At 52.7% G+C, this 14,896-nt stretch overlaps 1 protein-coding gene across 1 annotated transcript in view; it reads left to right on the top strand.

Annotated features, from left to right (window-relative positions):
• LOC109937831 (E3 ubiquitin-protein ligase HUWE1-like) overlaps nucleotides 1-14,896 on the top strand; it is a 171,027-nt gene that overhangs the window by 141,352 nt on the left and 14,779 nt on the right. Inside the window, exons 58-68 of the mRNA XM_048619929.1 lie at nucleotides 1,402-1,523; nucleotides 2,779-3,017; nucleotides 4,144-4,432; nucleotides 5,579-5,723; nucleotides 6,328-6,889; nucleotides 8,192-8,657; nucleotides 9,531-9,649; nucleotides 11,290-11,446; nucleotides 12,320-12,452; nucleotides 12,811-13,013; nucleotides 13,694-13,821. Coding sequence (XP_048475886.1) covers nucleotides 1,402-1,523; nucleotides 2,779-3,017; nucleotides 4,144-4,432; nucleotides 5,579-5,723; nucleotides 6,328-6,889; nucleotides 8,192-8,657; nucleotides 9,531-9,649; nucleotides 11,290-11,446; nucleotides 12,320-12,452; nucleotides 12,811-13,013; nucleotides 13,694-13,821 — 2,563 coding nt within the window. The remainder of the gene's footprint in view (nucleotides 1-1,401; nucleotides 1,524-2,778; nucleotides 3,018-4,143; nucleotides 4,433-5,578; nucleotides 5,724-6,327; nucleotides 6,890-8,191; nucleotides 8,658-9,530; nucleotides 9,650-11,289; nucleotides 11,447-12,319; nucleotides 12,453-12,810; nucleotides 13,014-13,693; nucleotides 13,822-14,896) is intronic.

Here is a 14,896-nt window from a genome sequence, read left to right as displayed (position 1 = left end):
AGTGCCCAGGGATGTGCAATTTCGGGTGGATTGGCCGTGCTAAATTGCCCCGTAGTGCCCAGGGATGTGCAGGTTAGGGTGGATTGGCCACAGTGAATGTGAGGTTACAGGAATAGGGTAGGTTGTATATCTGGGTGGAACGCTGTTTGGAGGGTTAGTGTAGATTCAGTGGGCCAAATGGCCTGCTTCCACACTGTAGGGATTCTATGATTTGGAAGGAGAACAGTAATTCCCCAGGGTTTCTTCCTCGATCAGCATCATTTGCTTCCAAAAAGGCGATGTTTTATCGTTCTGCTGGTTGGCCGTATGGAGATCAGCTGACACTTCAGGTTCTCCGGCTCCCAGTCTCCTCCTGGGCAGGGTCACAAATGTTTCAGCAAGACCAGCTGGCCATTGAACAGACGCCAGACTCGAGCGTGCTTTGCCTGTCTCAGGATAATGTTTTCCATGCTATAGGGCTGCTCCCTTAACCCTTTGTGAAGTTTTTTTTAAACATTTCTTTTTTGGGATGTGAGCTAGTTAGACTTTGTTGTGTCTCAGTGCAGAGTGCTGTTAAAAGTCAACCACGTCGATCTGGGATCAGGAGTCACATGTAGACCCTGACCAGCTAAAGGTGGCAGATTTCCTCCCCTAAAAAATCAACAGCCATTGCATGGTCACTGTCACGCTAGGTTTTAACTCCAAATTTTTATTCAATTGTAATTTCACCATCTGCCGTGCTGGGATCCAAACTTGTGTCCCCAAAACTTAAGCCTGAGGTTCTGGATTCCTGCTCTAGCGACATTATTGCTATGCCTACAGACTCCTCCTATCAAAAGGAACACACACTATATGGTTATTTGAAGATACTCTGATTGGTGTGATTATCTAAAAGCAAGACGAGACCACTCGCTCCTTGGGCCTGTTCAACTTTCAGCATCCTGGGGGATTGCGATTGATCAGGAACTGAACTAGCCATATGAATATTGTGGCTACAAAGCTGGTCAAGCACCTCCTGACTCCCCCTTAGCCTGTCCCACCATTGACAAGGCACAAGTCAGGAGTGTGATGGAATGCTCCCCACTTGCCTGAATGGATGTAGCTCCAGCAATTGAAGCTTGACACCAAGCAGGATAGGCACCATGTCCACAAACATGCACTCCCCCAACGCTTGGCAACAGCAATGCAAGGTGCAAGGGCAGCAGATACATGGGAACACCAACCCCTGCAAGTTCTCCTCCAAGCCACTCCCCGTCCTGACTTGGAAATATATGCCATTCCATCGGTGCCGCTGGGTGAGAATCCTGGAATTCCCTCTCTAATGGCCAAATTTGGTTTACCTATACCAAACAGTGACTGACCCCTCCAGATTGCAAACTGACCGTGGCTTCTGTGTGTTTTTTTTTCTCTTCCCTTGCGCAGTGTCTCGTCCTCTATCCCCTCCGTGGCCTTGCCCGCCAGAGACGCAGTGCCAGGGACTGGAGTAACAGCAGCTTCCGACGGGCAGACATCCACCACAAACAGTGAGGAGGACCCACTTGCTGGTATGCGACACTAGCTTTGAACTTTGCCTCGCGTCTGCCTTTTAACTTACCCTCCCTACCTGCCGTGCAGAACTACAGTCGTCAGGTGTCTGCAGGCTTCCTTCAGTAGGTCTGTCAGTGCCCTGCGCTCCCTGGGTTGTCGCTCATAGACCGAGTGACAAACCCGACTCAGCAGAGCAAGGGATGCCAATGAGGATAAACACACAGCCATCCACTCAAAAAGGGTCTTTGGTGTGTGCGCTGCTGTATTCTCCTCCCATTGGATCTCCCTCAGCCCGGCCTGTCAGCTCGCCTTTCTGTTCTTTTAAGCTCATACATGGGCACAAAATATAAAGTACCTGTTTCTCACAAGCGTGGATCCCCTGCAGGACTCTGGTTGGAGCGACATGGTAAAGAAGCAGCAATAGAGATTGACAGAAAGCAGTCTGGAAGCCGAGGGATCTCAGCAGGTCTGGCAGCATCTGTAGAGAAAGAAACAGTGTGAATGCTTTGACTCCAAGATGACTCCTCTTCAGCTCCCGTCGGAGCTGAGATGTGAACTCTGTTCTTCCCTCCAGCGATACTGCCCCCAACTGCTGAGTTTCTCCAGCATCCACGGTACCTTTTTGTTTGGAAGTTGGGAGTGGGTGCTGTTGGGTTGGTTAACGGTGTCACCAAGCCCCCAACAGGGTAGATGATACTCCCATGGCAGAGACCCTGGGTGCAGTTCCTGAGCCACCTCCTTTTGGCCAGTGTCCCACACTGTCTGCCAGGGACTGACACTGATGTTGGTTCTTGCATGTGATGGCCTGAAGAACAGAGGATGGGGAAAACACTGGTTCGCCACTGCACAGGATGGAGCAGGGCCAGCAGCCCATAAAGCTGGCCGTCCTGTCTCCTGGCTGTTGGGGGGTGCTGCATCATGGTGTCTGTGCCTGGGGGAGGAACACTCAGGGAGCGGGGGGGAGCTGAGAGACCTCCTCTCCAGCATTGCGACCGTGTTGCTGCAGCAGTAGTGCCCTACAAGCCATGTTTGACAGCCTTCTCTCACTTTCTTTTTTTTCTCTCTTGCAATCTCCCCGTCTTCTCGCTTCCCCCTCACCACCTCTCCCTGGCATGTGCGCTCCCCCCTCTTTTCGTTCTCTCCCTCTCTCTCCCTTGCACGCTGTTCCCCCTCTTCTCCGTGTCTCTCTCTCGCGCGCGCGCGCTCACCCCCTCTTCCCCCTCCCCCTCCCCCTCTCCCTCTCTCTCCCACCCCCTCATTTTGCTCCAACAGGGATTAGCTTACCGGAGGGTGTAGACCCATCCTTCCTGGCTGCCCTGCCTGAGGATATCCGCCGCGAGGTTCTCCAGAACCAGCTGGGGATCCGGCCGCCGAACCGTGCAGCAGCCACGGTGGCTGCCTCTGCTGCTGCCGCCGCCGCCGCTGCCGCTGCCACGCTGGTCGGTAACCAGGGTGTCACAGAGGTCAGCCCCGAGTTCCTGGCTGCACTCCCACCGGCCATTCAGGAGGAGGTAAGGAACCTCTCTTTCTCACTTGCTTTCTAAAAAAGCAAAGCCGTTCGCTCCCCGATTCCGGCCTGTCTGCAAGGAAGGGCACGCCGTCTCTCCGGGGGAGCAGTTTGGAGGTAAAGCCCTGCTGGACAGTTTGGGGGGATGGGGGTAGTTTCTCATCAGCCCTGACTAATATCGTCATCACCTGGTCATCTGGACCTTGGGTTCTTTATGTAGAAATTGTGATGTTTCCAAGTCAGAACGGAAAGCCATTACCCCACTCCGCTCTCTCTGTCCCCCCAGCCCCTCCTTCTAGTCTCTGCTTCCCTGGGAACAGCCATTACAAATATTCAGCATCCTCCTTTGCTGTCTGCAGTGATTTCAGTTCCTCATTCCCTCTCCCCTGTGCTTTTTTTTTGTGTTTTGTTTTATTCTCCACCTCTGTTAGATGCTCCGGTTTGAATCCAGGGTTTGGTTTGTGCCCCTTGCAGCCCGGGGGCCCAGGGGTGGGACCTGCAGCAGGTCAGGAAGGCAGCTCACCCCCACCCTGTGAAGGGAACAGTTGGGTATGGGTGCTAAATGCTGGCCTGGCCCGGCCCGCGACGCTTGTCTGTGAATTAATGTTCGACCAAAACAAACGGCTGATGGTCACTGTGGTTGATGCTCTGGATTAAGAGGCAGCCTGGGATCATGGCGTCACGTACATAGCTGAGTACCCTCCTCTCCTGATCCTGTGTGCGTTTACGTACAGAATCTGAAATCCCAGCCCTTGATCCTGATCTTGGCCCTTTCCACAGACAAAGGCCCCAGCTGAAACCCTGTCTCTCCAGCGTTGCTGTATCGGGCAATCTAATACTCTGTCGTCGCGCAGTCTTACCAATAAGGCAACCCTTTCACCGTTCCACCTGCTTCTCCACCGTGATCGCCCTCTGTCCCAATTCAGTCATGCCTCTCTCTCTCTGTCCTTCTTCCCTCCAACCACTCCCCCGCCCCTCAAAATCCTGGCTGTGCTCTCTCTGCACGCCTCCACCGCACCTCCCCCCCCCCCCCAACCCCCAGCCTTTCCCCACCCCCCCTCCTAGTACAGTGTGTAATGTTTTCTCTCTCTCTGTCTCTCTCTCTGCCCGTTCCATTTGGCGTCCTCCAGGTACTGGCCCAGCAGCGAGTAGAGCAGCAGCGGAGAGAGCTGGCGCAGACGGCCAACCCTGACACCCCGATGGACCCGGTCACCTTCATCCAGACGCTGCCTTCCGACCTGCGGCGGAGCGTGCTGGAGGACATGGAGGACAGCGTGCTGGCCGTGATGCCGCCGGACATTGCGGCTGAGGCTCAAGCCTTGCGCCGGGAGCAGGAGGCCAGACAGCGGCAGCTGATGCACGAGCGCTTGTTCAGTCACAGCAGTTCGTCCGCACTCTCCGCCATCCTGCGGAGCACAGGTACCCAGCCTGCTGCCCACCTCCACCGTCTCTGAGCAGGAGACCCCTCGCTGACTCCATCAGAGGAACCGTCTTCTGCAACAAACCAAAACTGGAAATCGCTGGATAAACTCAGCGGGTCTGGCAGTGTCTGTGGAGAGCGAAAGCAGCGTTAAATGTTTCGGGTCCAGTGACCCTCCTTCAGAAAGGAGGTGCTGCCAGATCTGCTGAGTTTTCCAGCAATTTCTGATTCTGCTTCCGATTTTCCTGCATTCGCAGTTCTTTGCTGAAAACAAAGAAATCACAGGTCAGGCAGCATCCATGGAGAGGGAGCAAGCTAACATTTCAAGTCTAGATGATTTCACCAAAGTTGAAGAGCAGTCATCTAGATACGAAACGCTAGCTTGCTCCCTCTCCACATTTGCTGCCTGACCTGCTATGGTTTTTGTTTTCAGTACAGAATCCAGCATCTGCAGTAACTTGCTCCTCCACAGTTCTTTTTGGCTTTTTGTTTATTTGTTTAAAAATGGCTGCATGACACAAGGTCGAACGTACCGTCAGTGACTGCTTCCCCTTCCTGGTGTGCTCAGCTGGTTCTCTCGGTCCTCCCGACCTCCATCTAAGGCTTGGCCTGCACAGTTCCAGCTAAAGTCGAGGAGGCCCGTTTTTAAAAACGTCCTCTCTCGTGATATGTGGCCATAATTTGCCTAGGCCAGCATTTGTTACCCATCCCTAATTGGCTTGACTTGCCAGACTGCTGGAGCAGTCAGCCACATCGCTATTGAGTGTCACATTTAGGAGGAGAGCAGTCACCCTTTTACCCACACTCTCACCTATTCGCAGGTCTCCCCACCTCAGCTTCCAGTTCCTCCCAGCTGCCTGTGATGTCACTGTCGGTCCCCCCACCCCCCGCAGAGACTGGGGCGTTTGCTGCAATTAGAGCTAAGCTAGGGGGCAATTCTTGTGGAGGTGCCTAACTGCTGCCCCTCACTCCTTGCATCCCCTGGGTTTGGTGGAGGAGGGGAGTGGTGCCAGTTGTGTTCGGTACTGTAGTTGCATCCAGGCCCCCGGAGTGTTTAACAGCGTTCCTCGTAGTTGTGAGCCACGGCTATTGCAGGATGTGCTTTGATTTCTAACTCCCTGCCCCCGCCCTGTTTTGTGCCGCAGGCTTCACCGGGCGCCTGGGAGGAAACCGAGGGGTGCAGTACACGCGCCTGGCCGTGCAGAGGAGCGGAGCGTTTCAGTGGGGGAGCAGCACCCACAACAGGTACACCACGCGCAACACATTGGCAGGACCCAGGTCCCACGACAGGTAATCGGAGCAAAGCTCTGCTCCCAACACAAGGCTCGGGTCCTCGTTCTTAGCCGACTCGTCGCGCGGTAGGATTCTGCTGCTCGGAGCTGAGAAAGTGGCTGGGAGATGTACCGCGATAGGAGCAGGGGGCGAGGCCGCAATGATGTCGAGGGAATGGGGGAGCTGGTCTGTTTGTGGTTAGAGCAGTGAAGTTTTAAGGAGCGGTTTACTAGAGGCGTGGCAGGGCGTGACTGCGTCGGTAACCAAGGAGCGCAAGTTTTAAACAATTAATGAGAGAACCAGAGGGAGCACAGACGTTGTTTCTGACAGGAATTTGAGAGATCTGGAGTATGCTCCCTGTAAGTGCAGTGCAAATAGTTTCAGTAATTACTTTCAGTAGGAAATGGGGTAAATGATTGTAAAGTTATGTAGGTGGGTGTGCTGTAGGACCGTATGACTCTGTGGTCTGAATATCCACGTCTCTGTGTAAGGATTGCTTGAAGATCTGCGTCTCGAGACACAATGTCAGGGCGATGTACGGTTTGAGCAGCTGCTTTTAATCAGGGCTCCTGTTGACACGTGACCTGCTTATTCCTCCTTCCCCTTCCCCGTCCTCCTGCAGGGCATCCAGCAGCAGCAATGTGGATAGCTTGCTGCGACTGCGAGGGCGCCTCCTACTGGACCACGAGGCGCTGTCCTGCCTGCTGGTGTTGCTCTTTGTGGACGAGCCGAAGCTGAACACCAGCCGCCTGCACCGAGTCCTGCGCAACCTGTGCTACCACACGCAGACGCGCAACTGGGTCATCAAGAGCCTACTGTCCATCCTGCAGCGCAGCAGCGAGAGCGAGCTGTGCATCGAGACCCCCAAGCACCCCGAGGAGAAGGGCAAGAAAGCCACCAAGCCAGGTTCTGGCGCGCCGTCTACCGCCGCAGCGGCCCATGAGCACCGGCCGCTGGACCTGCTGCACAAGATGGAAGCCAAGACCACCAGCCAGCTGTCCTGGCTCTCCGTGTCCATGGATGCTGCCCTGGGCTGTCGCACCAACATCTTCCAGATCCAGCGGTCCGGCGGGCGCAAGCACTCAGAGAAACACGTGGGCTGCGGCTCCACTGTCCACATCCACCCTCAGGCTGCCCCTGTGGTCTGCCGGCACGTCCTGGACACCCTCATTCAGCTTGCTAAGGTGAGATCGGCTACAGGCATCCCGGGGCTGGGACAGCATGGGTTAGATACAGAGTAAAGCTCTCTCTACACTGTCCGCCATCAAATGCTCCCAGGCCAGGGACAGCACGGGGTTAGGTACAGAGTAAAGCTCCCTCTACACTGCTCCCCCATCAAACATTCCCAGGACAGGGACAGCACGGGGTTAGGTAGAGAATAAAGTAGAGATGTCAGCAATGTGGCTGACTCTTAACTGCCATCTCTGTAATTAGAGATGGGCAATAAATGCTGGGCCCAGTGAGCAAAGCCCATGTCCTGTGAACAAATTTAAGATAACCATAGAGAGAAATGGCCCAGGTTTGGGAAATCAGGATGTGGAAGTGGTTTGGGTAGAGATGAGAAATAGAGAGGTATGTAGGCCATGAGCAGTAACTACACTCTAAGATCCAATACAACCCTGGGGGCGATTGTAATCTGCAATGAGATTGAAAAAGATCTGCTGGGCAAAGGCAGCCTAGATAAGCTCATAGATGTTTTTTTTGCGATAGTTTCTTTGAGCAGCATATGCTCGAGACAACCAGAAGGGCGCAATCACAGTCAGAATAGGATTGAATTGCATGCTCAGTTTGAGGGAGAGGAGCAGGTCCGAGCCTCATGTTTTAAACTTGAATGAAGGCAGTTGTGAGGGTGTGAAGGCCGAGATAGCTGAAGCAAACTAGCAAATGAGGTCAAAGGATAGAGATTTAAGGGGTTATTTCAGCACTTTCCAACGAGAGAGAGAGAGAGAGAGAGAGAGAGTGTCACTGGGAGAGACCACACTGCCATGCTTGTCTGAACAAGTTTAAGATAGAACAGACTTGGAGGGAAGAAAACGTAATTGTGCAAAGAATACAGGCAGATCGGAACATTACAAAAAAGAAGCAAGGTATGACTAAATAAGTTAACGAGGGGAAAAACAGTGAGAAAGGGCTTGCTAGAATATAAAGATGGCTAGTAAGAGTTTCTCTAGATATTTTAGAAAGCATCACTGGAACTCTTCAAATTCGCAGAAACAGAACCTTTGAACTTTTTTTTAAGGCAGAGGTAGGGCAGTTCTTGATGAGTGCGCAAATAAACTGTTCTCCAGTATAGACGGGGATATCGAGTAATAAGATCAGCTGTGATCTTGTGGATAGATGGGATAGGCTTGAGGGGCTGAATAGCCTATTCCTGTTCCTAAATGTTGGAGGTCTGTTTAGTCCTTGGAACAATGGGCCAGGCAGAGAGTAGCAGTTTGATCAGCTGTGTAAATCAACAGTGACCATCTGGCTGTGCTTTGTTCCAGGTCTTCCCAAGCCATTTCACGCAGCAGAGGACCAAAGAGGCGAGCACCGAAACCGATAAGGAGAAGCTGAATAAGCAGTCGGCCAACAGCCCATGCCTTGGTCAGCCAGTGGGCGGAGGGGGTGGAGGTGGAGGCGGAGGACCCAGCCTGGGCATCTCCACAGACTTCTGGGACTTGCTGGTCAAGCTGGACAACATGAACGTCAGCCGGAAAGGCAAGACCTCGGTGAAAGCCACTCCATCCTCCAACAGCGAGGGCGAGAACGGCCAGTGCAGCCTGGAATCGTCGCCCCTGGGCCAGCTGATGAACATGCTCTCGCACCCAGTCATCCGACGCAGCTCGCTGCTGACGGAAAAGCTTCTGCGGCTCCTCTCTCTCATTTCCATTGCGCTGCCTGACAAGGCAACGGAGGTCGCGGTTAACCACGGTGGCACCACTGAAGTGACCCTGGTCGGCTCCGTCACATGTAAGTGCTCCCGGCCTCCGCCTCCCCCTCTCCCTTGATCCGTCTCCGTCCATCGTCGTCATCCTCCTCCTCCTCCTCCTCCTCCTCCTCCTCATCCAGCCTGCTACCCTCGCATGCGTACACACGCACACATCATGTAGCATGGAGTTAGGTTCAAAGTAATGTGTCCTTTACACTGCCCTCCGTTTAATTGCTCCCAGGCAGGGACAACTCTGCTCCCTGTACACTGTCCCCCGTCAAACACTCCCAGGGACCGGGACAGCATGGGGTTAGATACAGAGTCAAGCTCCCTCTACACTGTCCACCCCGTTAAACACTCCCAGGGACTGGGGGGACAGCACGGAGTTAGATACAGAGTAAAACTCCTGCTACACTGTTTCCCCCACCACCCCCCGTCAAACACTCCCAGGGACAGGGACAGCACGGGGTTAGATACAGAGTAAAGCTGCCTCTACACTGTCCCCCCCCATCAAACACTCCCAGGGACAGGGACAGCGCAGAGTTAGATACAGAGTAAAGCTCTCTCTACTCGTTTAAACTGAGAGTGAACTTCCTGTGTTCTTAAAGTGGAAGAAACTGGGAGTAGAGTTTCCTCAACACTTTGTCCCCAGCAAACGTTCCAAGGGCAGATGAGGTTCTGGTTAGACTAATGTTAAATGCCTGTCTCGCTGTCCTGTTAGTGAACTTAAACAGAGTTCCATGCTGGGCTAACAGCCTTCAGTGCTGAATCAGAGCACAATGCTTCATCTGAGGACTGTTACAGCGGGGGAGAGATTTGTGCTGCTTTTAACTTCCCCCGGCGGGGGCAAGTGCACTCTCTCAACTTACCTCTGTCGCTCCGTTGAATGTAACCTCCTGTCCATTTCTCACCAGCTCCTCCGAAAGCAGCCAAGTCTCCGGCCAAAGCCACGCCAGAAGGAGCAACAGGTGCCAACGAGAGCAAGATCCAGAGCTCTGGCTTGACGGAGAAACAGTTGCAGCTTTCCGTGGAGGTAACGCAAGACATTGGCTGCCTTTTGGCGTGTTTCTGTCCTGTCAGCGTGAGGTGCCCAGCGTGTGGAGCTGCTCCCGGCCCTTCTCACTCCATCTCATCCGGCACCATCAGTTTTCTCTTGGTCCTAATATCTGTCAAGGCCTCTGGGTGCCTATCCCTGTGTGGTTTGGGTTTCCTGTACCTATCGATTCTCCAGTCAGGAATGGCATCATCCAAACCACATCCCTTCACTTGGCACAGTGGGGAATTGTGTTCCCTGGCCCTTTCTCTACGTTTGTTGAAGGGTTGTTGCCAATAGTAACAAGGCCAGCATTTTTTTGCTTTCTCCCTTGACTGCTCCCACCCTGAGTACACCTGGTTGCCTGGCTGCAGCTCTTTGAGAGAGAAGTTGACAGTTAATTGCGTAGCTCTGAGTCTGGTTCCTCCATGAGCCAGACTGGGTAAGAATGGAAGATTTCCTTCCCCAATGGACCTGAGTGAACCACGTGGGGTTTTTAAGCAGAATCCAGTAGTCTTGTGGTCTCTGTGACCAGTGCTGGCTCTTTATTCGGGATTGAATTTCAATTGAATTAGCTTTATTGTCATCACTCACATGAGTGCAGTGAAAAGTTTACATGACGGCACTTACTGCGCCATCGTAGGTGCACCAGAACCTTGGTTCAAAGCAAACAAAAACAAAGCTTAAAAAGTTCAACACTACAGTCCTCCTCACTTAAAAATAGTGAAACAAAAATATTCATCACGTCAACGCTACAATCTGTAATTGCAGAATCATGCTTGACTCTCACTCCTCACAGTGACTCCACCTCGCTCCAACCAACTCGCCAACTGCCCTGCGCTGCTGCTCCTATCTCACGAGCACCCCCTCCCACCCCACCCTGGGCTTCCTGCTCTCGCTGCTACCCCCCACCCTGCACCCAGGCAACCCGCTCCCACTCTTGCTGCCAGCCACCCTCACCTTTGGGGGTTAATACGACCATGAAGCCATTGCCAGTTTGTCAGGGAAAACCCATCTGGTTCACTAATGTCCTTCAGGGAAGGAAACTGCCGTCCTTACCTGGTCTGGCCTACATGTGACTCCAGACCCACAGCAGTGTGGTTGACTCTTCACTACTCTTTGGGCAATTAGGGATGGGCAATAAATCCAGTCTCAGATACCCATATACCCTGGATGAATTAAAAAGAAACAAGCTACTTGATTCAAGGGCAGTTAGATGGGCTAGCGATAACCACAGCCTGAGAATTAATTTTTAAAGAAATATAACCACTGCGATTCCACAAATGGGGAGAATTGATGCATTCAAGAACAGCTTCTTCCCCACTGTTATCAGACTTCTGAATGGACCTCTCAAATTTTAAATTTAATATTGACCTTGCTGCCTATGCACCTTCTCTGCAGCCATAACATTGTATTCCTCGCTCTCTTCTATTACCCTGATGCACTTTGTATGGTATGATCTGCCTGTACTGAACGGAAAACAAAACTTTTCACTGTACCTAGGTACACATGACAATAATAAATCAAATCAAATCAAATCAAATCAAATTGTTCTGTAAAGATTTGGATTTTCTAACCTAACGTGGGACAGGCATTCTCCGCTTCCTGTGGTAACCTTCACTCCATCTGTTGTGTGACAGGTGCTGACCTCGCACTCGTGTTCAGAAGAAGGCCTTGAAGATGCCGCAAACATCCTACTGCAGCTCTCCAGGGGCGAGCCAGGAACCAGGGACACTGTCCTGAAACTGCTGCTCAGTGGAGCCCGCCAGCTGGGATACACACTCTGCCAGCAAATAGGTACGTTCTCTCGTCTTCTCTCATTCGCTCGTCTCCCCTTGCCCCTCGTCCTCTCGTCTCCCCTCTCGCAACTATAACCAGGTGGGGTACGATTTTTGACCTTGTCCACCCTGGTCCAATACTGGCACTGCACATCATCACTCCTCCCCTTAGCATTGTAATGACCTTTCAAACCTGTCCTCAGGCCAATTGGCCCAGTCTTTGCTCCTCTTTGCAAGTTCGCGTACCTTTCTATCATTTAGCCTGTGTGTGTGTGTGTGTGTGACTCTGAACCTGTTAGAACATTGCTACTTCCGTTATGGCCAATTTTCCCCTGAGCTCCACCTGCAGTGGGTGACTCATTGGTTGCAGTGGCCATCAGAGAATCCAAGTACAGCCGACAACTCAGCCAGTGATATCTCCGTGAATAACCACGGGGCATCTCTAGGCTTCACGGTTAACACACTAAATAAAAACCTGAAAGAACTGCGGATGCTGAAACAAGAGAAATTGCTGGAAAATCCCAGCCGTTCTGGCAGAATCTGTGCAGAGAAGTCAGAGTTAACGTCAATTTGCTGAGCTTTTCCAGCAATTTCTTGTTTTGTTTCCCAGTGAATGTACTGCTTGAATGCAGAGTGTCCGCAGCTCCACGTCTCCCTTAGATTTATCACAGAATTGACCTGCGCTAATTACAGCTGGGCTGACTGTAGCGAAAGAACCGTTCACTTCTACACCTTTCCTGCCTGTGAGCCCTGCATGTTTCTTCCCCATCTCGCACATTGTCACTTCTCTTACTTTCCTCCCTCCTTTTGGCGATTTTGAGTTGCTTCTGCTGCCTTTCCAGACCGCGTTTCCCATTGAGCCTGCGTTCTTTTTGCCCCTTGGGTCACTCAGGTACCTTACTGGCCGAGCTGCGGGAGTATAACCTGGAGCAGCAGCGGAGAACGCACTCGGACGGCCCTTCTCCCGATGGAACGCCGGACGACCACCCCCACCTGACCAAGCTGAAAGGGAAGATGCAGAGCCGGTAAGAGCAGACGCCTTCGGAGCCGGAAGCAGCGTTCCCTCGGATTTACTTTCCCGGGAAGCCTGTGCCGTATGCAGAGTCCCCGTCCCCTTCCCAAAACTGCCAGCCTTGGCTGATCATGGCCTGTCTGTCTCCAAAGCATAGTTGCTATTTTGTTTGAAGAAAGCTAAATTAGGAGGGGCAGTGTAAGTTTCTGTAACAGTCAGGCCTGTTGAAATCTGCACCATCGAACCATTCTTGTGCTGCTGCCTCATGGCAGGGATCTGGCCATGCGGGGCGGGGCGTACACTGAGGGTTTCGGAAGTGTCAAATAAAGTTTGTTTCTTTCTGTCACACTCCCGTTCCTCCTCCCCTGCAGGTTTGACACGGCGGAGAATGTGGTCATTGTGGCCTCGCACAAACGCCCACTGGGTGGCCGGGAGCTCCAGTTGCCTTCCATGTCGATGTTGACGTCCAAGACCTCCACGCAGAAGTTCTTCCTCCGCATCCTGCAGGTCATCATCCAGCTTCGGGACGCCACCCGGCGAGCAAACAAGAAAGCCAAGGAGACGGGGCGGCTAGGTACTGGCGAACATACCAGTGGGAATAGGGTGGTGCTGCCGTTTCGCACGAGCGTGACCCCGCTGTGGTGCGCCACATGTCCATGTATCCCAGGCGCCAGCTGGACACGGCCCCACATGCTCTCCTAAGAGCTCAGGGACCACTTCAGACTAAAACCCCCGCTGCCCCCTATTGGCAGTGTCCTCCGGCCTTCTCGAGAGAATGCAACTAGCTTAGGAGAGCCAGTTATTTGCTGCCCTTTCCAGATTTCCATACGTGGTCGTCGAGATGTGCTGTCAAATTTAATTCTCCTTGTTTTCTTCTCATTGTTCCTGATCAGAGCAGGGGCGGGGTTGAGCCACGTTATAACTCACCGCACTGCTCTGCGGAGAAGTGGCTGGAGGTGGTGGCCCTCCGGTGGCATTGCTCCTGATCAGAGCAGGGGCGGGGTTGAGCCGCGTTATAACTCGCCGCACTGCTCTGCGGAGAAGTGGCTGGAGGAGGTGGCCCTCTGGTGGCATTGCTCCTGATCAAAGCAGGGGTGGGATTTAGTCGGGTTGTAACTCGGTAGTGAAATGGTGGGAGGGTGTACCGTTTCTTTGGGGCAGCAGTGCCATGCCGTGGAGAAACAAAGTTGACCAGCCTCTCTCTTTCCCCACCAACCCCCCTCTGCCTTCCTTCTGTGTCTCCTTCTTTCTCAGGAACCTCGACGATGGGTTCGGCAAGCAGCATCCAGGCAGCTGTGCGGCAGCTGGAGGCTGAGGCTGACGCCATAATACAAATGGTACGTGAGGGCCAACAAGCCAGAAGACAGCAGCAAACAGCCATGGTTAGCATGATGCCTGTGCCGCTTGCAGGGCACTTGTGGTTTTAGTTTCTTCGTTTCTTTTTTTTAAATTTCTATTCCTTTTCTTGTCAGCCGTGCATGGGGTCGTTTCGTTTCGTTTTGTTTCTGACCGGAGCGCCGTTTTAATTTGCGTTTGTTTTGTGTTCTCCCGCTACCGTCGCTGACCTCGTTCAGTCCCTCCATCAGTGACGAGCTCCCCGGGAGTTTGCTCTCTGTATCCTTCGAGGCTCTGGAGGTGGCCTGTTTCATTTATCGTCACCCCCACCCTCTGGTTCTCCGCTTATTGAGAAAACGCACCACCCTTGGCTTTGTTGTGTTTGTATTGCAATCAGGGAGCACTGACTGTCCAAAACACTGCATTCCAGAATGTGATTTGGAATCGTATATCTTGCCCTCGTTTTGTGTGTCTCGCTGTCTATCTAAGTCTCGTCTCCGTCTCGTTGTCTCTGTCTGTTTGTCCGTCTCCGTCTCGTTGTCTCTGTCTGTTTGTCCGTCTCTGTCTGTTTGTCCGTCTCTGTCTCATCGTCTCTCGCTGTTCCTGTCTGTCTGTCTGTCTCTATTACAGCCTGAGATCACCATATCACCGAGCCCCTGATTACCAGCTCTCTTTACCGACAAATTCATTAAATTCAATGATTTTGAGCAGGCTTGGAGGTTTGTTGCCACATGGCATGGACATGACAGGTCATGGGTTTGGACACTGCTGTGTTGTGTTGTGTTGACAGCTCACCCTGCGGGTGGGTACAAACATCTGATCATCCTGTACCCCAGACACAGGACACCATGCTCCGAGGTGTTGAGAGTGAATTTAACCAGCCTCTGCTGTTCAACCTGACCTCAAAACTCGCCTTGCACTGACTCTCCGTGCCTGTATTTCAGTCAGACCATTGCTCACAGTGCTTTGTCCCTGCCACCCCTAGCTTGGTGGGCTGCTTTAGACCGGGACAATGGAATTGGTCTCCTCAAGGGGCTCACAAAGCTCTGTGTGTTGTGCAGAGAGGGAAAGCTGAAGTGGGTACATGTGATTGGCACTGTAGAGAGTCAGTGCAAGGCGAGT

The sequence above is a fragment of the Rhincodon typus genome, chromosome 44, assembly GCF_021869965.1.
Source record: "Rhincodon typus isolate 14 chromosome 44, sRhiTyp1.1, whole genome shotgun sequence".
Lineage (NCBI taxonomy): Eukaryota > Metazoa > Chordata > Chondrichthyes > Orectolobiformes > Rhincodontidae > Rhincodon > Rhincodon typus.
The sequence above is the reverse complement of the archived record's forward strand: the minus strand, read 5'-3'. Positions and strand labels throughout refer to the sequence as shown.